At 39.4% G+C, this 27549-nt stretch overlaps 1 protein-coding gene across 1 annotated transcript in view; it reads right to left on the bottom strand.

Annotated features, from left to right (window-relative positions):
- Window positions 1–27549, bottom strand: part of NTNG1 (netrin G1) — a gene marked incomplete at its 3' end in the record, with an annotated part of 150370 nt that overhangs the window by 80953 nt on the left and 41868 nt on the right. Inside the window, exon 3 of the mRNA XM_053985411.1 lies at window positions 3537–4177. Coding sequence (XP_053841386.1) covers window positions 3537–4177 — 641 coding nt within the window. The remainder of the gene's footprint in view (window positions 1–3536; window positions 4178–27549) is intronic.

Raw genomic sequence — 27549 nt, forward strand, 5'->3', positions numbered from 1 at the left:
AGATCAAAACCTAATCATTCAAAAGCAGTAAGAGCCTTTGTTTTACCCAGCCAGTCATTCTGTTACCCACTGGGACCATGGTTTTTACAAGCATTCCGAATTATAGTTAATTTACAGTGTATAAATGTATGCGTCACTGACAATATAACAGAGCAAAAATACTTTAAAATTAACATGGTTAAACCTTCAGCAGTCTGATCCAAAATCTGCTAGGAACCTTGAGCTTGACTTCAAAGGAATTATTATCAGCATTTAGTGAACTTCTACAAAAATAGGCTTAAAACTGGGAGCTGTACCTCACTGCTTACTGCCAGGACTGTCCTTCATGTGGAATTGAAGACAGGTAGAGCCTGCAGACAGGTCAGGCCTCTGCAGGCAGCACAGTGAAAGAAACCTTCCTGAGGATGCAGCACAGGACACCCTCTGATCCTCTGCAGCAAGGCCAGATGAGGGGAAAATGTCTGCTCTTTCTTAGCTTCCCATCCCGGAAGACTTTATTTATGCATTAGTTGACCTTTCTAGCTGTTAGGACCATCTTGCTTCAGCAGTTAATTAACACAAGTGCCATAATTTAATACAGTTAATGCTACTTTATGCCCTTTAATGTACCTTCCATTAGTGATATTATTGTAGTATTACCCTGTAAATTAAAATAAGATCAAGAATAAGAGAGGCTCTCTTTAATTAAGGTACTGACACACTTCATCGTCCATTATTCACTAGAAAAAATCACCCTGATTTAGTGAAGCAGACCATCAGTAACTCAGAATTAGTTTTTGTGGATTATTAGGTTTCTTGAATAATGGCAGCACAATGGGGTTGCTGAAATTGCTAACAGCCACGTTTCCTTTTTTCATCACCTTAATAAATACACAATGGAAGTGGTAAATTGAAGAAGAATAAACAGGTGGTAATAGAGGAGGAAAGGCATTCATTGAGAGTACACAGGTTTTCATCTCTAATGCAACATACATCAGGCTTCTTTCACACCAAAATGCAAAGCAATGACAAAACAAACCTATATTAAATGGGCAAATCTCCTGCCTATAATTCATTGTGAAGTATTAACGACCACATAGTCCTGTGTATTTAACATAGTGGCTTTAAGATAGATGCTTTTCACTGTCATTGATGCTTAAAACACAGTGTGAAACAAATTACATTTTATGCTGCCTTTATAAATATGCTATTATGAGCTTTGGTGATTTTAACTTGACCTACAGGTTATGTTTTTCAGAAAAAGGACTAGCTTTAAAGCAGCTGCCAGCATCCCTCATCCACTACATGACAAGCTCCTTGGTAACTTCCCTTTGTATCCTGCCTTCATGGAATAATCTAGTCTAGTCTTACCAAATTTATATAAATAGCTGGGTCTCAAAGCCCAGAATATGAATCTTGGTAGCAAAACAAAATAATTTTGTAACAATTTCTAGTTAACATTCTAAATTAAGGAGCAAGAGCTGGAAACCTCAGCTGAACTGGAAACAGTGGCACAACTACCCTGTAACCATTGCTTCCTCCCACTGGTTCCCATGCTTGGGGCATGCCAGGGCACATGCTGGGAATGTTGATTGGGAGACTGGTGGGGAGAGGCCATAAAGTTTCTGGATGAGACAAAAATTACCTAACACTAGGTAACAGTGGGCTCATTGCAAGTTACAACTGGTGCAACTAAACAACCAGTGGCTGTGTATTGCAGCCCCACAGCTGCTCAGCAGCAAGCAAGCCCCAAAGACTTTAACAAGAAGGCTCACCAGATATTGAAGGAAATGGCACCAAATCCCAAAAGAGCTGTTCTTCTCATTAGCAGAAAAGTGATAAGAATTCACATGAATCTCATCTAGTGAGGTACTATTACACATCAGATACTTCCTTTAAAGCACGTGTCCAATTACTGCAGCATTCAGACAACAAGCATCAGCATCAGATAAGTTCTCTGTACGGTCATGCTTCATTTCTACAGATAATTTTTCACAAGATTGGTGAGCCCCAGATGTGCTCACAAGGTTTCTGTTTCTAATTTGCATGCAATGCACTCTTTTTTTTTTTAATCCTTCAGATGCTTTCTTTGATCAAGTAATGATAATCTAATTGAAGTCAGACTAAGCTCCAGTTGGGTTTTCAGATGGGGAACAGGCTTTCCTTAAAGCCTAAGGAACTACAAATCCTGAGCTTTGATATGATGCCTCAGTAGAGCTAACCTATGTGGAGGGAGCCCAGTGGAGAAAATATAATAGGTGTTACTTTTTATATTGAGGCTAATTTTACCAAACTATTTCAAACAGTATATTAAGCTGTTCATGATCCACTTAGCCCTCCCAAGAGACTTCTGAAAAATAATTTACAATGTAACTAATTAAAATTGCAAGAAGAATTCTTGAAACAGCAACATTTATTTTAGATTTTCAAACTTGGACTAGTAATTCTGTATGTATGGATATGTAGTTGGTGTGGACACAGTTAACAGTGGCATGTTAACCGCATGTTAAATCTGCAGTCCTAAGAAATGCATTTTGATGATTTTCACTATAGCAATAATAAAAATATAGTCAGCACTGTTTTATAAAATCACTATTTCTGTTTTTTTTCACTCAGTTCTGAGTGTGCAAAGAAAGTCCCTGGCCTTTCAAGATAGATTAGCTTTTCTGTCTGTTTTGATACTTAGATTCTCTTAGAGAAAAAGAAAAAAGTTTTTTAAAAAGGAAGTCTTAAACTCTGTATAGGAGAAACAGAGAAGGAACACAAGGTATATTAGACTGGCAAGTGAATTGCTATTAGAGGTGATCCCACTTATTTCTTCTGAACAACTTCAAATCCAAGACCCATACAAAGGGATCACCCTCCTGCTTGAGGGCATCAGTCAATTGCTAGTTTGAGTTGGGAACAAAATTTCCTGATAGGAATGTCACTGCAGTTATTATTTTTGGGACTACAGCACTTGATACCAGCCACCACTTGCCCTAGAGGGAACCATTTGTCTTGAACTCAGCTGAATAATCATCTTTGTTATACTCAAATCAGTCGATCTAAAAGACTATTGGGTTTTTTCCATTTTAATTCCGCTTCTCTGCATTTCAGAGCTAATTAAAGTAGAAGGAATGCTTTCCTTGTTCACAGCCAGTCCTAGTGGGAGGGGTTTGTGCAAGGGCTGCTGTATCAATCACAGCTCACATTAGAGGCCTGGAAAGGTCAAATGATAAAACAGAATCTCTGTTTTTAGTTAACTGCCACTGGACCAGACTCCAACTACCTAAGAGAAGAAAGTGACCCACTACTAGGGTGAATTCCTGAGCCAACACATGAACCATCCCGCCTGTGAGACCCAGGGCTCAAGATCCAAGGTGAGTGCCAGCAAACACCCAGACCTTGTGCCACTGAGTCAGAAACTTCTGGTATGACAGCAATGGCCTTCAGCTGAGCCAGATTTCCAATGAACATTGGCAGAAAATATCATCTTCTTTGGGGAAATGAACAGTTTTGATTACTTTCTCAAATCAAACACATACACCTGTTTCTGAAGTTATATATTCTCTTACCTTCCGTATACCCTTATGTCTGAAATTGCATAAAAGTAGCGTGCCAGGTGTTGCTCATCTACATATATTTCACCAGTTGCTGGCCTAAGCAGTCTTATCCTCAGGTCTGTGATGGTAAAGAAATCTCTTAACTTCTTGGTAGTGTCAAGCTGGCCATAAAGAGAAGCCATGTTATGAAGCCGAGGTCCAGCAAAAAAAGCAAATCTATCTTTAATTTCAAAGTGGATTATTTTACTATTTGTCATGTACCCGGTAGAGTATTCCTCTGTGCAAATGATTTCTAGGACTGTGTGCTGTGATAAATCCCTCACTGATTTTGGATCCATGTGAAAAGCATCTAAGCAGTCTGTGGCATAGTATTGGTAGGGCTGCCACGTTCGTCCATAGTCGAGTGATTTCTCCAGGATCATTTGGTCTGGACGGCCAGATTCAAAGGTGATAACTATGTTATCTGTAAGCTCAATGGTTTTGTTCCAGGAGAGTGTAATATTAACATGAAGAGGCTTCGGATAGTCCTTCCAAGTTGTGGACTGCCAAAATGTGGAGGGATGTCTTCCTTCCAGATCAAACATCAGTTCTGGAGGATGAGCCAGTTCTTGGGTACTTGCATCACATTCATTATTGCACATGTAGGGATTCCCCTGGAAAAGAGCAAAGCAGTGTTACAAGGGGCACCACACAGGTGAGTGACACACAAGATGTTTCTTGACTGAGAACTGCTTTTCTCCAGGAGGGAAGCCAAGAAAGAAAAAACAAATGCCTGCAGGTAATAACTTTATCTTAATGAGATTCATCCTGGCTGTTTTACCTGTTGAAGTACAAACTCAACATAGAGAGCATCCTTGTGTCTGCACTGTAGACATTTTTCTTTGTATATGTTGAAGAAAGAAAAAAGCTTATTTGCCCTGAACAACTTGGACCAGGGATTGAATCACAGAAGACTAAGAACAGTGTGCAAGTCTCTAATAGCTCAGTAACTCCAACTCTTCTTAGAAAGCTGCAGCAGCCAAAGAGAATATCTTTTTGAAACAAGCATGTTCCTCAGAGCTCTTCCCAAAAAAGTACTAATTCTTAGGGCAAGTGTATTTTGTTAGCAGTGCAGCATGTGTGTACTCAGTATGAGCCAGTACTCAGTACACTTTCAAGTTTCCTTTCACGCAGGTGGGAAATTTATCATGCTTAACTTGTGCTCCCAGCTGAACACTGCCTTGCCTTAAAACATTTACACTTGCAACCAAAAGCCATTAGAAAAACAGTGATCTGTCAGCTCTGGGACTTGATTCAGGTATCTGCCATCTTATTACAGGGTACCAAAGTACTTCAGAAAAGACTTTTCATGAGGCACCAGGTTCAATTTATCAGGACAAGATAATCCAGCACTTGATTAGGTGGGAGATGTCAGTGGCTCTAGCTGGAGCATTGCCGAGGTGGCTGGAGCTTGAACTGAGGGTTGCGTTAAAAACAGCAACAAAGAAAGCTTGCCAATAGTGCACAGCTTTTACTGCTGCTTGTCCTCTGAAGCAAGGTGAAAGTGAATTATTCTCTTTCTGGCCTTTTGATGCATTAACTTTCACACTACAATCTTCTGCTTCTTCACAAAGGCTATTTTGTCTGCAGATTGGGGATATCTTGCAGCAGTTGCCAAGATATCAGACCCTGTTGGCTGCACTGAATCATGTACATCTAATTTCAGCTTTCAACAGTACATTAGTATTTTGCTACTTGTTCATTCTGTGTTTGTTCCAGAAAGCAACTGCTGCTCTGTATCCTTCCCTCCATCTGACACTCAGATTGTGGAAGAAGTCTCTATTCACTGATAGTCAGCACTGCTGGGGGAAAATATGCACATGCCTGTACCTAGCAGAGCTCGATGAGGTCATTAATGAGCTGTTATTGTCATTATTCAGAGTTCCCTGCACCTGCCCTGAAAAGAGAGCAAGCCCTGGCATGATGATCACCCTTTTCCTTTCTTTTCTTATAATTGCAGTTATACTTCTCTCCATCTCAAGGCCTGAGGGCAATGAAGTGACTCAATGCTATCCAGTGTGGAAAACAGGTTTCAAACATGAGTTTCCACCTTGGCTGCTGCTCTGCTCCTTGATATACTCCCATGAAACACAAGCAAAAGAACTTCTGCACTCACTTTGACCTCCCCACTGGCAACTTCCTCTTACCTGGGTTGGAAAATGTTATTTTCTTTCTCTGTCTTTCTTGTTAATACAGCTGAGTGCTAAAACTGACAACGATTCACTGGGACTGGAAGTCAGGAGAAAAAACTACACAACAACAAAAAGGGTTATTTGAAAATCAGCTGTAACTGGAAATACTCTGTAAAATTTTGTCTGTAATATGTTACAGCTCTGATTTCAAGCTCATGGTTGCTATTTCTATGCCTTTTGAATAAAACAGTGAAAATTAAAAGTAAGTTTCAAGCAGAAGAGAGAAAACACAGAATTTTTAAATATTTAAGCTCCATTTAATATATTAGATACAAATGTTAGAATCTGCTAACTTACACAAGCCTATTTCCCTCAGGGAAAATATACAGATTGTGAAATCTGTAAGGTTCCAGATCCTTTGGCTATATGTAAATATCAGTTTATGAGAAGATGCTCAGATTGCATAAGTCACACCTGTCTGAGGTTGCCCAGAAAAATCTGGTCACTTAGATCTGTGTACTTCTAATCTATATGCTTTATGCTTCTGCGTTTGCTTTGGCAAAAGCAACTACTCTGGGCAGTCACAGGTATCAAAACCCAACAAATAAATGCTCCTGTGCAGCCAGACAGGTGCATTAAGCACTGCTGAGGGACAGCTTTAGTTTCCTGCTCCACAAGCAACCGCTGAGTCTGTTGTGACTCTTTGTGCTAAAAACTAAAGCCACTCTGATGCCTTAGTCCCTGGATGCTGGAGGAAGCATGTTTTATGACTTCCAGCGGCTAACCCAGGTTGTATGGGATGTAGTGTTTCTTTCCCTATATTTGTTGATTTATTTTACTCCCTTTGCCTTTTATCTTTTATGTTTTAGCAAAAGCTGAGGTGCCAACACAATCAGAGAATAACTGGGAAAAGGGCTCTAAAAACACCCCACAAGTTAATGTGAATGCAGTATGACATTGAGAGCTGGTAGCCCTAGCTTGCAACTGAAATGCAGTCTACAACTCTGTGCACAGAGCTTTTTAGGGAAAGATGAGACTATTCCAATTAATGGCAGAGTATTGTGAGAAATAGGTCAGAATCACAGTACTGTCCTGTCCTGCACCTAAAACTCTTACCAGTGGTAACAGCGGTGCCACAACCTGCCACTGAAACACCGGGGTAAAGACATCACTGCAAATGAGAATCCTAGTAAAAGCTTCAGGTATATCCTCACCAATAAACTGAATTATTCTTTTAATTTTATGGCACAGAATTCTCTTTTAAGAGGTGACTTGATTTGATGACACCAAAATAACCTGTGGGGAGTTCAAGTGCTTGAAAAAGAAAATTAGGAGAAAAAAAAATCAAAGCTGATTATAAGCCAATAAAATAAGTGTCCTGAATTCTAACAGGAGGAGAGAAATTATGAGTTTATGTAAATTTCCCTCTGTCTACTGACATAGCAATTGCTGATGTAATTTTGAAATATTTAACATAATTATTGCTTCAGAGGCTTGGAATCAGGTTCCCATTTTCTCTGCTAGCAACTTGGCTTTCAACTGCTTCTAATTAATCTTAAATGTAATTTGCATGGTAAGTCATACTTACATTACCAAAACAGTCTAAAAGGGTCTTACTGTACACAAATGTCCCTCAGTACATGTTATTATGAAAACAATTAATTTAACTGGGATTAGTTACATATTTTAATGCCTTGATCTCTACGATAATCCTCTTTAAGACTTTTGTCTCAGTAAAACGAATAAAACAAAGACAAACTTTGTCCAATTTGTGAAAACTAAGCTCAGTCTGCGTTGGGGCCATCTGAAGGACCAGAGCATTAGCATCTCTAAGTAATTTTGTGCCTAGCAGGCAGCCATAAATAGATCTTCATTTAAGCCTTCCAAGAAGCAGCTCTTCAGTAGGACAAGGTGGAAAATATTTATAACTTTTCAAAATGATATTTAAGCCATTAGGAGAGTTCTAAATAATTAAATACTGATAAATACTTCTAAACACTTTAGTGCCAATTAGCATAAAAGGTAGCTGAGTCTTTCCCAACACCACAACCATGACCACCTCAAAGAAACCCTCTGGTTTCCTGTACAGTAATGGGAGATTGATATTAGATAGCTCCTTGCAGGCAGGCAAATTAAGCTGCTATTTATTTTGGTTTTGGCTGCTCATGGAATTGAAAATATTACTGAAACTACTGACATAGTCTAAGTGTTGCCTTTAGGAGGAGGTACCTGATTTGCAGGCACAGTGAGGACATGTGGCCATATCACATTACTTGATCACATTCAGCCCTGGCTGGAAAAAGCAGAGTTACCTGAGAAGCTCCTGAGTAGGGCTGACTGGTCCCAGTAGGTTTCCCCTCAACTAGCTGGATTTAGTTTGTTTTAGCACACAGCAATGTCTCTTTGTGCCAGCCACCTCGAACTTTTATACTGGTGTTGGAGGTGCTCTGCAAGTGTCCCTGGCTGGGACGGGCTGCCAGGGCTGGGAGTCTGCCAGTCCTACTAAAAGCCTCTCCAGGAACAGCACAGTGACCCTAGGGTGAGGATTTAGGTCAAAAACAGATGTCCAGCAGCAGTGTGACCTCTGAATGTCACCAGAGGAGCAGCAGCAGTGCTGCAGCTGCTGTTCGAGGGTTGAAGTTTGAGTGCTGCTTCTCAGGTGAAGCCTCTGGTCTCTCACCTGTACAGCTCCTCAGTGGCACCCACACAGGCTCAGGGTTTGACTGAAGATGTTGCTTCTTGCAATGTGCTTCCTGTCCACATAAAGACCTCATGGACTTTCTCACTCAGGAACAAAGGGGCTTAAATCTTCTGTAGCATGAATACTGGAAGCTGTATCACAGATTATATGCTGTAATGGACACCTGATTAAATCCCTACAGAGGATTATAACTTGCATTTTCAAGCTGCTGAGGTCAAGCTGGCCAAGATTATAAGAAGAACCAAAATAAATTTTCAAGAAGTGAACCACTCCAACTGATGTTTATACCACTGCCACAAGGTAATTAGATCAGATGCACGAGACAAGAAATAAATACAGCCTCACTTATGTCTGGAGTGTGGCTGTGTGGTAAATTACCACATTCAAGTCACATTTTTAGAAATAATAGACTATTTCTGTTCTCCTTTTCAAAAGATCATTACAATTAGTTCACTTGGTGCATGCTGTACATTGTAGGTGATTAATTAGACAGTAATAGCTAGCAGCAGCCATTGCCCTAATGCTTACATTTTGCATGTGGTTTCTAACCAGGAATTACTTGTTTACCATGATAGATCCAGATTATGAAACCATTAATTGTGAGATACTACTACACCTAATAAGGTGTTGTTCTGGTAAGGGCAAACAGTCAGTGAGGTGGAGGATTGGCAAGGCCCAGGATCTGGTGCATGATAATTGATGTTATCAAAGCCACTACATCCATTAGCTGGTTTGAGAGCATCTCGGTCAATGTCTGCAGAATTATTGCTGTGATGATGACAGGAATGGCTGTAGACAAGAACATTTTACCATCAACAGCCTTTCATCACTGCAGTGACAGCATTTTAAGTTAAAGTGATTTAAGTTAAGAAAGAAAAAGTGCTAAAAACTGAGTGGAAGATTTGATGCTCTTTCAAGAGCTCCCAGGTGAGGGCATCTGGATGCCCCGACTAGCACTTTGAACTCTGAGCTGCAGGCTGAACAATGTACATTCTTCAAAATGAGCAAAAAAGAAAATAAAAGCATGTTTAAATCAATACCTTCTGGGGAGACTTAAAAAGAGTAAACCAGGGAGGATGTGACTGGACAAAGATAGAAAATAATGCTTAACAACTTCATGCACTTTTAAGCTTGAAAGTACATTGTAGATTATGGTCCTGATCCTGAAACAAACTTGGTGTAAGAAGGCCCTTGTAACTCAGATTTAAAAAAGATATTTAAGCCTCTAAAAATTTGGCACTTTGCTGTGTGGCACACAAACCTAGCTAATTATGCTTCATGACAACACCTCCACGAGGTATGGAATCCTATACCAAATTTACATATAGATGCAGAATTAGAGAGAAATGCTTTTGCATGATGAACTCAGTAATCCCTGATTATATTGTACTGTTGCTTGCAAAGCCTTTTTGTAGATCATGTGAAGGTATTCCTGGCATGCAGAGCAGTTCTCAGATTACTGCCTCTTTTCAATACTATGGGGATTGAAAATGCTGCATAGGAAACAATTTAATATTTGCAGCACCAAATGCATTGGTGCATTTGCCAAAGGCATTTACTTCCTAGCAGAACATTCTCTATTTTTAGTAACTTTAGTTACTTTTTGAAAATGATTTTCAATTTACTCTATGAGTCAAATAGAGTTTTGTTTCCTGTGAAATATTTCTGCCCACTTCTGGGGAGTGAAAATCCTCCTTTTTCTCACTGGTAGCTTTCTGCTGTTGAAACTATCTCTGACTTGGCAACCTTGCTGATGTAACTTTGGCCACTTGATCCTTCTGGCATAACCTTATGCAGATCTTACTGGCACTGACCCCAGTGTGGTTTTGTTATTTCAGAAGCTCAATATTGGTGTTTTCCTCTTGCATCAGCAGGTATCTGGCAACATAATCACTTTCCTATTTATAGCTTTTGCAGTGTCATGCCATGCCTGATGCTGGGACCCCACCATGCTGAGCTTTGGCTGAACAATACAGCAAATGTTCCAAGGAAAACTGAGTTTCTTTTATACCAGATGCATACCTGGATTTAAGAAACTGAAATCCCAGGGGGTATAACATCTCCTTCTCTCAGAACAGTGGCACTTGTCCTGGCTAAAGCAGCCCGTCCATGAGAGCACTCCTTGGACAAGGCAGCAGAGGGTATCCATCTCCAGCATCCTGCTCAGCTCACATCAGTGCATTTTTGTCTAAGCCAGTTTTCCAGCCATCCTGCTGCCCTGCAGGAGCTCTGGCAAGGAAGTTGTGCAGGAGATACAGGGGGTGTCCTCAGCTGGGAATAGCTTATACTGCCAGTAACAACAGCTTGGGGTGTCTCTGCCTTAGGTTTTGTGTTCTGATACAACTCTCATCTTGCTCACTTTATGATTATTTTGGATTATCCATGGATTAGAATGGGAGCCATTGAAAAGGTAAAAAGAAGGAGAAATCTAAAACACTACAGCTGAAAGGTGCCATTCCTGAGCAAGGAAAAGCCAGCACAGAGGGAAGTTGGTCCATTATCATGAACAGATGTTATCAGTGATCACAGTGATCATGGAGGGAATGTGAGCATCAAAATCCGAGAAATTAAATCATCCCGGTGGGGACAGAAGAAATCAGGGTGCTGGAAAAAATTATTTTGTTGGTTTTTTTTTTTGTTCCTTTGTAGTTATAAATGATTGTGCTGAGAATTTTGGTCCAAAAAAAGAAACCTGTGCATACCAAAAAGTCGGAGAAACAGGTTTTGATAGTATGGAAGACTCCCACAGGCCTTAATGTCTCCCCTCTCCCAGCCTGGGAGCAGGGGTTGATGTCCCTGACCAGCCCCACCTGGGCCCCAGGCCAGACCCTATTTAAGCTCAGGCCGAGCTCCCTACCTGCTCCTTTCTTCAGCTTAGGCTTGTGCTGCAGCCCTGGATCCTTCTCTCTTCCTGAGGGGGCTCCCTTGATGACCCTGATTCGCCCACTCGTTGTACCTGGGATGCCTGATGGGATGTGAGTGTCCCCCAGCTGTGCTCTGGCTCTCTGGTGGTGCTGAGGTGGCTCTCTGATGGCACATCTTCTCCTGCTGTTCCCTGGCACTTGCTGAGGGGTGTGCAGGGAGTGAAGGGATGCAGAAATGCACAGCTCCTCAGCTTGCCCTAGGGTGGTATGGAGAGCTGAGTATGAAATCAGATCATGAGATACCAAATCAGGGGAGCATGGGAATTCTGTGCTAGCTGAAGTTTCTGGAAGACTCCTGGTGTGAGGAAAGTGGAACACTGCAATCTGGGTGGGCTCCCAACCCTCCCAGGTAGGGCACAGGGGCTGCTGTGAGCTGCTCTGGGCTGGTGCTCCTCTCAGTGCCTGAGCTGCATGAGAGTGTCAGGAGGCTCTTTTCTGGTACCTAACACAGCTATGTAAATGTAACTAGTTCTGTGTTTTTATTGCCTACAGGCAAAGTGAAGAAATGTGCCTTGTAGTAATGCTGGAGGCAGGTGGGTTGTAAATGGCTTTTGCTTCTGCAATGGTTGTTCTTAGGTTTCAAACTGGTTCCCAACAAAGCTCCATCTTCTGCCCCTATGGCCCCTGCTGCTGTGGAAAGGGTTTCCTTGTCCTCTTGGTGGACAGCTCTGGAGTAATGACTGTGGAGGCTTGTGCAAAGTATTGATGCCACAAGTTCTGGCCAGGATGCAAATTTCTACTTGATTTTTGTGTAAATCAAATGAAGTGAGCAGAACAGAGCGCTGATGTGGTGTTTAACTGAGAAGCTGCAACACTGTTCAGAGTAATGTTATCCTGTGCTAATTTCAGTAAATGCATCTTACTTGGACAGCTCTTCATGTAGAGCATTCATCACAGCCCTAAAAAAGTCATGTATGTACAAAATGCCATGTCAGGTTAGGAGTGAGCAGTACAGAAACACAAGAATCTTAAGTTATTGGAAATGTACAGTGTTGTAATGACTTGAATGAAAACTACATGGCTCAGGATCTCCAAGAAACAAAAGAACCATGATTTTTGCACATATAGTTTAAAAGGAATTACAGTGAAAAGTTTTCATCAAGTTGTTGCTGGTTAGTTATATCTTATTATGGTAAGATGTTGGATTTAACAGGGTGGATTTATACCTCAGTTAAAAAAATCTTTTGTTCATAACAGATTTGGACTAAAACTCTCCGTTGTAGAATTGCCACTTAAGTAGCTTAATGATAATGCTGAATGCATTATTTACTTATTGTGAAAGACCTACAAAGCTCCTTATTATTTATTCTCTTGGCTGTGGTATTTTTCAATACAGAAGCTTTCTAAAATGCTCATTGGCATCACTTTATTAACTATCTGACTGTCCACCAAAGCAGACTGTCATAGCTTTTTTATCGCACACAGCTATTCTACAGTGTCTAAATACTTAGGGAAGAACTGCTGAATTTGATTTAAACTTGAGAAGTGTTTTACATAAGCACATAGAGAAATTTAAAGTGCAAAACAACAAACTATTCTAAACAAACAATTTTTTTTTATTTCTACTGTATTTAAGTATAGAGTAATAAGAAAAGTCTGTATTATTACTGACAGTTACTATAAAGCAAATGCTATGAAGAATTTTAAAAAAATAACATTCACTCAATTCCTCTACTACTGGCTTCTGTGCAAGTTCAAACTAGGTAGGAGTCTGAAATGCTAATGTCCCTCTAGGATTATGTAAAAACAACTTCAGCACTTCTATGTGGAGTTCATACAATAGCTCAATCTACGTGTTAGGCTTGACTGACTGATCAACATGATAAGTAATATGCTTTATAATTAGTGTTTAATAAGGGGAATTTCCAGATTCAGTGAAGCTCAAATTATGGTTACAAAGCAGTATTATATAGTTTCAAAGGGGTGGTTTTGAGGCCCCAGGGCTAAGGGTTGGGTACATGTGTATGCAGACAGGCCCAAAGGGCTCCCAGCTATTCACCTGCTGCTCTCTCCCTCAGCACAGCAAAACAGACCAAGGGCTTCCAGTCACCACAAGTAATTTTGCACTAAATTAAAATAAGGCTACTCTTTAAAATAGCACGTACTTCATTCTTCTGGGTTTGAAGGAGGGGGCCTTGAAAAAATTGGAAAATAATTTAAGAAATGCTGTTGTGTTACTCTTCTGGTCCAGCCACTTCCAGTGGATCTCTTTCCTCCAGGATTGCACCTTTGCCATGGTCTCAGTCCTGCCTCAAGTGAGCATTAGCCTCACATGTAACAATGTGCTGCTTGCTCAGCCCTCTGCTCTCCCTGCTCCCCTGCCCCTGTAATTCTGCTGGGGAGCTGATGGTCTCTGAGCTGGCTTCTTCTCTCTAAATTAAAATTTCCTACAGATTTGGGAGATCCCACATTTGTGCCTAGAAACTATGCTGCTGTATTGGTGAGCTGGATGTGTCTGAAAAACAAGTACTTTTTTCTCCAGTTTAAATTTTTTCACTGAGTCAGGTCTCTGTTCTGATGCACTGCTTGGCCAGATGAGTATTGGTACTACCAGAAGGGATGCAACAGCTGGGAATGAAGTGAAGCAGTGCAGATAGATTGACTGGCTTAAGGGCAACATGAAAATGCACCCTAAATAGTGAGCAAAGAGCTAAATCACGCCTGTGCTGTTGTACTCATGCTTAAGTGACTAAAAGGTCACTTACATACAAAAATAGCTACTTGCATGTGCAAGTGTTATATTATCTTGTAAAAGACTACTCAGGGAATGTACGTGTCTGTTGGACTTAGACACAACCATTTCTGTCCCAACAAAATGAATTTCACTGCATATGTCCCCCCAAGGCATCATTACAATTTTACTCTTACAGAGAGCAGCAGGATTGAGGACAACAAATTCAGATTATTTCCTTTCTGACAGATGTAAACATAGCACCTGCAAATGCTTACCCTCATCTGCACTGCAGGTATTGCTGTTGCAAACTCAACAATCTAAATTCAGGTATGAAGGAATTCTGTTTTTTCTACTGGTAGTATTTTATTTCCTCTGTATTTACACATCTGTGTGAGCATGCTTTATATTTTTAATTTGCTTCACCTGATAATTTTATTATATCCTGAAAGTGGAACTGTAGAATATGCTACACCTGGGAAGTACAGCAGTGTGATGGAAGGTATACCTTGTGATACACCTCATTGTGATTGTAGGTTTTATGTTTTACTCTGAATACTGGCAGTCTGTGTTAGTGGAGATAACCAAAGGCACTGTACCAAGCTATTCTGATTGACAAGAAGTTTATACAAAACTGTTTTCATGCACAGAAATGCACAACTCCTGTACTAGGGGCTAGTTAAAAAGGAAACTAACAAAACCAAATCCCAAACCTTACCTAGCTTTGTGAAGACTGAGTCCTTGTTTAAGTATTCACCCTCACAAACAAGATCTTATAATTTATTTCTCACTTGTGATTTTCACCAACTTAAAAGATGCTATTTGCTTGCCTAGATATGCAGCTACACAGTCATTCTGCAAAATCTGTGGGATATTGACTATGAATTATGGCAAGACAATGAGCAGAAGAAAACCAAATCCTCCACGGTATTCATTAATGGTTGCCTGTGACAAACCACTGTCAGCTTTAATAGTTTTCCTGGGGTGATTCTTGCTTCCTCTGTGGGAGACTTTTGAGATTGCTAAAGAGGATTCCTAAGTAGTAGTAATAGTTAAATAACTTTCATCAAATGTAAGGCAAAACATAGTTAGAAAAAAGTTATCTTCAATTTCATTTTATTTCTTCATAAAGAAGTAATCTTAGAACAGATGGTCTAATCAAATACCTGCACAACCTACACTAAGTAATGCCTATATTCACTAGAACATTGCCAAAACAATGGGCTGATGTTTTACTAATCACCCCAATGAGAGAAATGCTGAGTGCCATTCGATAAACAGTTAATTTCCCAGAGCTGGACTTTTCCTTTGCCATCATTGAAATCAGACAGCCTTTCCAGGCCAAGGCAGGCTGTCTTCCCCAGCTCTGACAGTCCTTTATTTTCCATGCTATCACACCAGTTTGAATAGGATGCAGTGTAATAGCTATGAAGAATGATAGCAAAACCAGGTCACTTAAAGCTGTAAAAAAAAACTTTCAATCCATGTTTATGTAATGTTTTGCATACTACTTCTTAGCTCTAAATCCCCAAACGACTTACAATCACGTTTAGCTGCCCACAAAGTTACTAGTGCAGGAGATCAGACAAAGAGGTGAAGTAATTAGTGCTCAGACAAGTGGTGGCTAAGCCAGACCCTTTTCCTTTGCCTCATGGGCTTTTTTTTTTTCCCAAAGAAATTTTTTTATTAATTATTTTTTTTCAAAGAGAAATATTTTAATTAATTCTATGGCTAATGTCATAGAGAAAAGACCGTGCAAAGCCAGACAACAAATAAAAAGGACTAAAGAGACAGAAGAAATTCTTTTCTTATTAGGGATGTTTCAGTTGTGTTTTTGGGACTGTCTGCATCTGTAGACACTGTTCATCCTACTCCAGAGTGTTATTGGTTCTGTGCTGGTGGACTTCATGCAGATTTGTATTTCTACAATAACTGTAATTTTATTTCTGATTCTTAATGTCAGTATTACTTTTGAACAATTTCAGACCTACTAATACATCTATTGCCATTTTTAATAAGTTTTAGAGCTCATGGATTGACACTGAATGTCAAACACCACAATTAGAATTGCTGATGTTCTGCAGAAACACTGTTCTTAATATCTCTAACCCCCCTTTCCCCTGTCTTATTATTGCTACAGAATCTGCACCCATTTCTGTTGAATTTGGTAAGTTTTTTGTTTCAGGATTCCCAGGCTTAGAGGACCTTTGTATGTATGTCAACCACTTAAAGGAAGAATGAAAAAGAATATAAACAATAATGACAGTTGTAAGTGAAATCCAATTTCACCTCGTGTCTCTTAAAAGGTGGGCCACATTGTTTTCCCTTCATTTGTGTTTGTCAGGATAACAAAATAAATATTTTTAATGAGTCACAGTGTATACCTACATAATGTGGAATTGTTATAGAGACAAATTTGAATGTTGAATTTCATTATACAGTGATGTCTTATTAGTATTCACAATGAATTGTGTGATGTCTCTCCACATTCAAATTAGAGTACATAGTGCTTTGAAAAAGAATAAAGTTGCTCATCAAATCCACATTAGGAAACTGCACCAATATAAGTAATTCAATCAAAAAAAAATCCCCACATACTATCTCTTGAGGAAGGGTTGCAAACTTTGTGATAAACTGGTAATTTGTTCAGTTCTGTGCTGGAGAATGTCATGTAATTTCCTTTATTACATATGTCCATAATAAAAAATAACCACACAGCTCTGAAAAATATGCAATGACTTCCTAAATTCATTAATACTATTGTCTGCAAATTTATACTTCAGGTATGGTATGTGCTTGCACTGCCTCCTAACAACCTGTCATTTAAAAAACGTTTTCATCATAGCACACTGGAATGTGGAAAAGCCCAACTGGTTGTGTGGTAGTGCTGCTAAAAGGGGAAGGAAAGCAGCTGCTCCTGTCCCATGCAGAGGGCAGGGTGTAATGTCTGCATGATCCCTGCTGCTGCCTCAGGTGGGCCCCTCAGAGCAATGGGGATAAAACCAGTCCCCAGTAAGATTTCATAGCCTCAGGTGCTGACCCAAATGACACAGAGTACCTCCCAAGCCTGAATGTGAATATTTCACCTAAAGTAAAACAAGAGCATCTCCAAATGCAAGAAAAGCTTATGATAAGGTATGTAACACTTTCAATTAACTCATCAGATGTGTAGCATGCAAACAACTCCCCTGAACTGAGGCCAACTTGCTCCCTGGGTTGTTTATAAAGTAATTCAAATGTGAAGATGAAGAGGCTTCTTTCCCTACAGAGCTGTGGCAAGACTTCTGCAAGCTGGGCTCTCCCTCTGAACCTCTGCAGTGTAACCAGGAACAGTCATGAATTCATGGCTAACTCAGGTAACTTTGGTAGTAAGACCAGGGCAGCCTGGGCCATGTAGTGGTGCTGAGCATTTCAATGCTGCTTGCCTATGGGGATGTTGTGCTGCCAATTCTTTTTCTGTGCTATTAACCCCCCACAGAGATTAAATCTGCATGTGTATGCTAGGACAAGACAACTGTAAATCACAAACATTGGCAAATGAATATAACCTAAAAAGTATTTGACTTTTGGTAAGCATTAGGTGGAGGAGTTTCTCAGAAGAGACTGAATGTAATTTTTCTATAGTGGTAAAAATAGACTTTCTACAATCACCTGCTGGGATGCCTGAAGGTAAAGTTTAAGGACAGGGTTTCCTTTTATCCTATTACATTTCAATCTATTACAGAGCAAGTTGATAAGAGAAGCTGTAAGTATGCTTCTTTCCACTGTACCACCCTGGGAAGTAATAAATTACAGCATATTATGTTCCCTATCAGTCCTACCCATCACACGTCTTACAGAAGGTGTGATAAAGGGAAACACCTCGGCTAGAGTAATGCAATTAACTGCTGCCATTTGAAATGTGAAAAATTACATTCTCTTATTCCAGCCTGTCTAGTTGCTCAAATAATTTTGAGCAAAAATGCTGTTTAATGACTTGATGGTTGACTGTATGACTACTTTCCAACAGACTCTGTTTCTTCCAGTAGGTACAAGAAAGGTCGAAACCTTTCACCAGCCTGCAGTGTCCTGGCTGTGCAGCCCAGAAGTTGGGATGCTAAGGGACAGGAGAGTACTGGGACAGCCAGCTCCACCTTAGCTGCCTCTGTGAGGGGCACAACAGGGACAGCCCCTCCCCAACACTTGGATGTGCTTCTGATGTCAGATGGCAGCTGGGCAAGACAGCATCTGAAGCCAGAAGGGGATGAATATGAGAGATGTGCCTCCATGTGTTCCTACAGGGACTCGGTAATTTAAACAAGCTAGTGCTACTCAGCATTTATCTTTCAATGGAATTTTAGGTTCCACTTAGTATGAAAGGAGCTGTATGAAGTGCACTTACTCGAATGAGAAGTATCTGTTTATAAAATGAGTCAGTACTTGTAAGGGTGCAAAAAAAAAAAGACCTCAGAGCAGGTGAGGTATTCTCTCATCTGGCAGAGAATTTAAGGCTGTACTGTGCTACAAACCAGAGCCATATGCCCCTTTCTTTAAAGGTATGCAACATTTACATTTTTTCATATAAAAAAAACCCTTGCATATAGCATCTGAGTATTTTCAGGCTCCAATAAAGTGTTTTACAGATAAGTGGTGGCATAGCTCTGCTTGTAACCATGTCTTTAGACAGCATACAAAATCACCCTGTTCCACATGGCCATCTGTGATATGTTAATGCAAAAGTAAAAAAGAAAAAAGCAACTTCAAAAGATATGCCCTTGGATTTTTTCAATTTTCATTTCTCCTGATTTTTCACTGGGCATTTACTTAAAGTGCTGCAGTGAGATCAATGGAAAATAACTCCAAGTTTTAGCTTATAATGGAAGTGAACATAAGGCTGTAAATAATTTTAAATGGATTTGAGATTATTTTTGTGAATTCTGTTATACAGCACTTGAATGCACCAGTTAATAATATTTTGTGGGCACATGCAAGTTCAAAAAGCTGGTCAATAATTAAAATATATATAAGAAAAAAACAAGCCTCTTAAGGTATCCTTGATTTTAATAACTCACAGTGACATAGTAAGGTTATGGAAATTATGTACTAATGTAATTTATTCAAGAAGCTAGAGAGATACTTGTCTTTGCATAGGAGCTATTAAAGAAAAAAAAAATCTGCTGTTTACCTCTCATCTCTTTGCAAACATTTGTCACTCTGTATCTCTCTTATCTGTATATTTTCTGCAACACAGTCCTGACTAGCTTTTAATCATAAAATCAATTCCTCCATATGATATTATGCCTACTCAAGTTCCTTCGTATTTCTCAGACTGCTTTTCTACATTTCATTTTGTAATCATTATTTTGCAGATATAAGAGAAACTTAAAGTCACAACTATATATACATATGTATATTTATGTAACATTTTCTTGTAGGGTCCTGTAACCCCTCAAACCTGGAAAGACTGCCTGCATACTTGCTGAACTTGGCTGGGGCCAAAAGTTTGGACACAATGCTCTAAAATAGAAACTTCTGACTTTTTTTAAATCTGCAAGCAAGTAAGAAAACCATTTAAAACTCTATGTTGAAGATATGAAGGCATATTTAAGTAGTTATAAAACAACCCTATGCCATTAAAAATATTTTATTAGGACTTTATAGTTTATTTAAATTCTCTGAAGTTTCTTTCAATGTGGCAAACCCTATACCAAGATTCAATTAATTTAATTCCTAGACATGAATTTGCTGAAACCAACAGATGTTCTTACTGAGTAAAAAGTGAATAGCAATTGAACAAAAGCTCTGGGAGGTATCCCAGTGCTTATGAAGTCCCAGATCATCCTGTCACCTCCCAGCAGCTTTTAACTCCTCATTTTCCTCCACTGCCATTGGGGAGAGCAGATGATCTGGGACTTCATAAGCACTGGGATACCTCTGAAGCTGCTTTGCCATCAGCTGCTCCCCCAATGGCAGTGGAGGAAAATGAGGAGGCAATTTTTGACTGAGGGAAAACTAAAAGTCACCCGCTCTGCTCCTGGCAGAGATGTAGATGTGGCAAGGCTTAGGACAAGATCCCTGTGGCATCCTGGGGCTGTGGGGAGACCATGAAAACAGGGAATGGGGGCCACAGCCCCACCTGAAGGCAAGTAAAAAGGCAGTAAAACAAGTGTAACTCAAGTAAGTCTGAAGAGTGTTTCTCAGAGTATAAGCAAGTGTGTTTCATACCAGTGCTTGCCTTCTCAGGTGCTGCCTTTGTTAATTAAATAAATGCTTTATAATAGAATAGCTGTCACAGATGATATAATGCTATCACTTTGATATCTTAATTAAATTACACTGCAGGCTCTAAGTCCTTCAGGACACCTTCATTTAAGATGCTCTGTGTTTGTCAGTCACCATCACAAATGGGATTTTTTTTAATACCTACACATAGAAATGCCTGGCTTCATTAGTTGAGTCTAGGCTAGCAGAGTGAAGGTAGGCATGGGATGATGTGACTAGAGGGATTAGACTGAAAAGGCAGATTTTTTGAGGTTCTGACTAGCTTTTTTACAATAATGAATCTTATCACCCTGCAGGAGAGTTTAATGTAAGTTATATAGTAATGGTGTTAAAATGTGGATTAAGTAATGGACAGTCCACATTTTCCATTAAAAATCATGGATGTCAAAAAGTCTAAACTCAGTGTTTGTCATCCTGCTTCTTATTTGCAGCAGAGGAGCCAATTTTCAGCTAATGTTCCAAGGGGCATAATTGTGTTGAATGCCACAGGTCTGTGTAAATGTTTATAGTTCAGTTATGTGAACAAGATTTATACAATGGTTGAAGCTAAGTAGAGAAAAAAAGCTTTCTGCTGGTTGTCATTCTGTTGAATGTCTTAATTATTACTATTTGTTTACATGTTGGTATTCTAATGGCCTGGCATGGAGTGGTGCAAGCCCACAGCTCGCTGAGGGCCATTGTCCAAACAGGGGTGAAGACAACCTCTGCCTGGAGGCATTGCCCATCTTGACAGCATTTTAAAATCTCTCATTGTCAGTTTTATTATTTTCTTGATGGCCAGCTGCTCTTTTGTCACTATTACAATGACAAGCTGTCAAGCATATGCTGGTCTTAGCAAAGCTCAGGTATTTGCTTGTTGCTGTGCCTTGGAGAAGGGGATGCAAAACAACCTCATCCTACACTCCTAAGTAAATCCAAGTAGCAAAACTTCAGGAAGCAAAACAAGTGTAAGAAGAAAATATATACATATATACATATATGTATTTCGTGCTGTTACTCTGGCATTTGGGGTGGACAAGTCCTTCATGTGTCACTCTTAACTCCAGCTGAAGACTGTGGGAATCTTTGCACTGACTTAAATTGAAGCAGACTTGCTCCTAGATGCTCCAATTATGGAAACAGCAGCAAGAGCTTATGAGACAAAATTTTCTCACATAGGGAGAAAAGAAATAATGAAGGGACACACTGTATTTGATGTGGGACACTGAATAAAATCAGTCTCTTAATGATGAATAGTTGTAAAGGTTAAAAAAATGACATTGCAACTAACAATGTGCCCTTCTAGTCACCTCAGATGAGGACTGATCTCCTACTGTGTTTCATTGTTTGGTGTTACTTTATTACTGGACTTAACTTGATGTAAAATTAATTACTCCTTAAGAAATCTGCATTAAAAAAGTGCCTAACACCAATTATGAATGGTGACATTTAAAATAATTCAGCAAGTGAGTGTAATTAAGTTACAAATAGACTGTTCTGCAAATAGAGCTGCTGCTCTGAGGGCAGGCTGCAGCATGCTGCCTGCATGGCATTAGCCAAACAGGCACTCATGATGCATGTGTGCGCTAGACTTCGGAAGCAAAACTTTTCTGAACTGGTGAAATACCAAGAATAATCATTACTTGTGAAAGTGATCTTGTAAGAAAATACACAATTTTCTATAAAGGCAATACCCCAGACTGCAGTGTCCTAAGTGATTTCATGCTTTGTATTTTTAAAAGAATTTTTTAAAGAGCCACTGCAGTATAAGCCAACTCAATGGTGAGAAGGCTGCAGGAAGGATTTTTTGAGATTTGAATCTGTAGTAGAGCAGATGAGAAGAAGGGTGGGGGAAGGCTTATTAATTTTTGCAATGATTCAACACAAGCAAGTACTTGTAAGAACAATACATTTCCCTTCTTGCAGTACAGTTGCTTTTTTCAGTTTTAGAAGAAACTTGTTTTTTAACACTCCTCCATGACAATACAGAAAAAGGAGATTCTGTGTTGCATTCCTAAACTGCTCCAGAGTTTGAGGGGAGATTAGCTTTCCAGATGCTATCAAGGGTGACTGAATAAAATCTCTGGAAAAATATGCATTTACTCTTTAGTGCTGTGAAAATATAGATAATTTGGACTATAGTGCTTATATTCTTATCTTTAATGAAGTGCTATGGGAAATCCATGTAAATCAATGTAAATAAAGTGGGACTAACTCTTCTGAGTAACTGTTCTTCTTAAAGCTGCAACAGACAACAAAAAAAAAAAATAGGAAATTAAAATTTTAAACATGTATTAGGTTCTCTGCAGTACCTTTAATCAAAATCAAATTTCTCTAAAAAATACATTAAGACTTCAGAAGCTGAATATTTTGGTATTTGAATATGTGAACTAAATTACATTTTGGATGCTTGTCCAATTGCAACTGATGCTTGCATCATTATCAGGATTTTTACTTTTCAAAGTGCCCCAGGATGGTGGGACGTGGGAAGTTTCAGGGACAGAGGAGCAGTGGTTGGGTTGTGCTTTTCATGGGCAGCATTTACTGACACATGCTGTTGATAATCTTCTGGTCAGAGAATTAAATGTGAATTCTTTATTTACAGCTCAGAGCCTTTGCCCCATGAAGCAGTGAAGTTACTGCAGCTGTATCTGAGAGCTGATTGTGTGAGCTGCATGTGCCACTGCATAAATGGGATCAGTGACCGCAGTGTCACGGCAGTGATCCATTCCAGGGCACTGCAGCTCTTCCTCCTGCATTTCTGTAGGTAGATTTTGGGTATGTCCTTGGTCAAGAAGGAAGTTTGAAAAGAAAGTGGGGGGAGCAGAGGGGGAGAAAAGAGTACAACTAAATTTTGAAACATGTTAGTGACAACTGTTGGCAACACCAGGTAAAACTGAAACAGAGGGGTGGTAATGGTATGGAACAGGAAAGGAGGGGGTGTAAAGCACTGAGGTCATCAGAAAAAAAAATGCAAAAGCCAAGTGAAGTTTAAAAAGACATCCTTTTGTTACTGTTTTCTCAATTATTTCAGGTCATTGCCCTGAATATATGTCATGGTTTAAGCCAGCTGGTGACCAAGCCCTATGGAACTGCTCATTCACTCCCCCTGTAGAAGATTGCAGGGAGAACTGGAAAGGTAAAAGCCAGAAAATTGGTGGGTTGAGATGAAAGTTTATAGGGAAAGTGAAAGCCATGCACACAAACTACGCAAAACAAGGAATTAATTCACTACTTCCCATGGGCAGGCATTCCTGCCCTTTTTTTTTTAAATCTGTGCTAACACAGTCCAAATTGCTGAACTACATTCATACATATAAAATCACACCTTCATTTTGCTGGGTATGAGGCAAAGAATTGAGTGTCCAGTCTGAAGGCAGTGGAGGAATTTTGCACACAAGAAGAAAAGCAAAAGGAAATAAAAGGTTGCTGTCTTAAGACAAATAAAGAAAATGGGATGTAAGAGGGCTAGATTACAAAAAAGTGAGTTACCATTATGTAATTTTCCCTACTGTCTGATTTCCTTGTGCTCCTATATGTTAGACATTATGCTAAATGACAAAACAAATGGTAAAGACCAGGACAAGAACTTCTCATGTAGAAATGCCAGAAGTGCAACTTTGTAAAGTTGTGTTTTTCTCCCTTTTCCCCCAATAGTCTAAAGATGCTCTTATAAAGAGTGTATATGCTTGTGAACAGAAGTGGGCTTCTAATGGAACTAAACCGTAATTTATTTTTATGGCTTGCAATGTTAAGTAATTTTACTTAACATGCCATTTTTAAAGCTAAATGCATGACAGAAGGAAAAGTATGAGACACAGCAAATGCATGAAGGAAGATTTATACTGAAAAATAAACTGTTGGTCTGGTTCACTGACACCACATTCCTCCAGCATTAGGTAAGTCTCCTACCTGCAATTGTTTCACAAATAAGTCTACTTCTTAAGGTGCTTCTAAAATATTTTTTTTCAGATGAGGGAAAGAGGTCACAGTTTAACATTAATTGACTTACTGGATGGACCAGTGTGAGAGTTTGCACTGACCATTGCATTGAGAGGTATTGCAGCACAGCATTTTGTTTCCTGGATGCAGAGATTTAGCAGCAAGTCAAAAACTCGTTAACTATCTGTTTGGTGTAACTGTGTCACATCCATCATCACCACATCTGGAATCCTCTACTGACAGTTTATCTCATTATAGCAACTGAAAGGAAAAGGCTTCTCTGAACCCTTTCTGACTGGGGCTGCTACTGGCTCCACCAGGAAAACAATTAGGAAACAAAGCTGCTCTTGGCAATACTGCCATCTTAAATGCTTGCTAAGATCTTTTATCAGGCTCCAGTGATTATTTTTAAGTTTAAAGAATTTTTTTTTCTGCTTTATTAGCCTGCAAATAAAGTGAATTGTAAGAATGAAAAAAGACAAACTTCATGTCTACTGCAAAGTTATACACAGCCTTATAGCTTATTCCTATTTTTTAAGCACTGCTTTGCAAGACAATTTTAAAAACCTACTTAGAGTATGTTCGATTGCTGAATTGTTTTACTTTTTGTCTTCTTTTCAGTACCTCATAATTTTATTGCTGCAAACAGCTGTATATGATCATGTGTTTGGACAAAAAAGATGAACAGCAGGAAATATGACCTGTGAGTCTATCTGGTTAATAAACATATTTCAGGAGAAGTACAGGAGGTAAATGAAAATCTAATGGTTCCTGCCTTTATCCTTTGCCAGGCTCAAGGATGTCTCCTAATTTGACTTGAACATATTTTTGAATTCCATTAAAGCTAGTGTTCCTAAAAATACCTGTAAAATCATTTCGATACTAATTGGAACATTGTGTTTTTTCCGCAGGAAGCTTCATATTCCTACTTCTGCCTTAAACCAGCCAATTTCTAGGAGAAACATCATGCAATTCATTGCATTTGCCTGCAAAGCCTGGGTCACTCTGTTGCCAAATGATAAGATTCAAAGCCTAGAAACTTGGATCTTTGCAAATTGCATGCCAGCTATAGCCAGGATTCAGGTGGGCTCTTTCGTAAACCATTTGTCTCATCTATACAAATCTGCCAATTGGCATTTTTCTGTAAGTTTTTAAATTTCTTTTCCCTTATTTTAATTATGAGAGGTACATCAGTACCTAGGGCTATGTTACTGTCTCTAGCCTGAGGCACTTTAAGGCAAATGCTTGTTTTATACATCTTCTGCTTTCTAACCTGGCATTAATGCAGATGTATGTCATGGCTTCTTGATGTGGCAGGTGTAGGTATCCTCACTTTGCAGGGCCCTGCCTGGCCTCAGGATGTTTGTAAATGTTGAAGCCTTAAAGATGTTTTCCCCACAGAAACCACAAGGTAAATGTAACAAGTAATCAATCTTCGGAAAAACAATCAGGAAATCTCCTAATGAACATCCTACACAAATGCAAGAATTAATCTAAGCTATGACCTGAATGGCAATGAAAAATCAGCCTGAAATGAAGGGTATACTGTACTCATTTTTTTGGCTCTCACACATAGTCTGTTATATGCAATATAAACCTATTGGGCTGTTTTGAAGAATAATAATTTCAGGAGGGGAACGTGACACAAGGGGTGCATGCAGACCAGGTTGTCTGTTCTTACATGTTCAGAGTAAGGCAAAACACAATGTCAATGTCAAAGCAGAACAGGAAGGATATAATACACTCAGAAACCAAAAAACCCCAAGCCATCAAACCTATAGCACAAACCACACAGCAAACCCAGTCCTTTAACCACAAAGCCTCAGACAAGAATGGAGGGCTGTGAGCAGTAAGTGGTGGAGAAAGAAAAGTGTTTGGCACAGGTTCAAATTAGGCAGTGTAACCTCTCCTTTATTAATTAGGAGGACATCTCATTTGAAAACTGATCTTCAGGCCAGTGTAAGTCGGCCTACTGCCATCTTACTCAGTCCAGCTGAAGATAGTAATTTTTTTTTAGTTGAATTTAAATTTAAATTTAAACTTTTTTTTTTTTTAATTGAAGATAGCAATTTTTTGAGACAATAATTTTTTTAATCTGAATTAGTAAGTAACACTTCAAGATTTTACAAAATGAATGTGTTCTTCACTTGGCATCAGCACCTGCATTAGAAGCAGGTGGGCAGGTTTCAGTCCCCAGTGAGCAGGCTGGAGGCTGTTGTGCACAGTAATGTTTCGAGGGCAGCACTGGGGAAGTGTTTTTAAATAAGAGCAAAAGCATTTCCCTGAGGATTAAAATAATGCGTCTTCTAACAGACACGCCTCTAACAATCTTTTCTTTTACACAGAGTTTCTTTTTTAAAATTCATCTACCAAAATTAACCTAGGAAATGCCTAATGAAATGCTACCAAAAATAAGCTCCTCCTTGGACAAATACAGTAATCCTTACTGACTTTCACTATCAGATGTGTAAAGAGAGGATTTATTAATTTATATATTTACTGTTCATTTATTTACTTTGGCTGTCATTTCAAAATGATGTGGGGAAAAAAAAAGGAATTCCTTGTACTTTTTCTGGTGGTAGCTGACACTAGTTGAGATTGAGTGGATGCTCCCTAGGGACTAGTGAGAAATGCTCATCTTTCTCAAATGACACAGAAATTGTCTTGTGAGTCATTAGATCCATCACCTAAATTTGACTGTGTATTAAGCATAATATACCAGGTCCATGAAAAGTTAGGGCTGGCCAAAGGATGGAGAAGTCTGACAGGTAACTACTGAGCAGTTACATGTTAAGAACAAAATTAATTGTCAATAATAACCTTGCTTACAAAGAAAGAGCATGAGGAGCAATGGAAAAGAAGGGAAAAAAAGTCAGAGATGAGTGGAACATACTAATGATGGTTCAATAAACATCTCAGCACAACTAATAAAATGTAAAATATATTTTATTGAAGATTTTTTCTCCTCAATAATTATTTTCTGCTCTTCTCTGTGACATCACAACAGACAGCTCTTGTTTTCACTTCCTCTGCCATGGTTAAACATATATTTATGTTTTCCTTCTCCATACAGTGTGAAAGTAAAAGAATTATTTTCCTAATTTCTCAGCCATTGACAGAGTGCCTGTTGCCATTTCCACCATGTCCTACACTTTATTTTCCTTCACCATGGAAAGATTCAGCAACTCCAAAATCTTTTTTTTTTTTTCCCTTCCATTCTACAGAAGATGTGAACTGAAGAAAGAAAGCCTCCTCCTTCCCTTAGTCCTCCCCATCTCACAACGCTTGGCCATTTCCTCTGGCTTCCTCTGTGGCCACTTTGACCAGTGAGCAGCGGCGGGAGCTCCTGGTGCCTCCTGCCTGCCGCGGGCACGGC

Source organism: Vidua macroura, chromosome 9 (genome assembly GCF_024509145.1).
Source record: "Vidua macroura isolate BioBank_ID:100142 chromosome 9, ASM2450914v1, whole genome shotgun sequence".
NCBI classification, from domain to species: domain Eukaryota; kingdom Metazoa; phylum Chordata; class Aves; order Passeriformes; family Viduidae; genus Vidua; species Vidua macroura.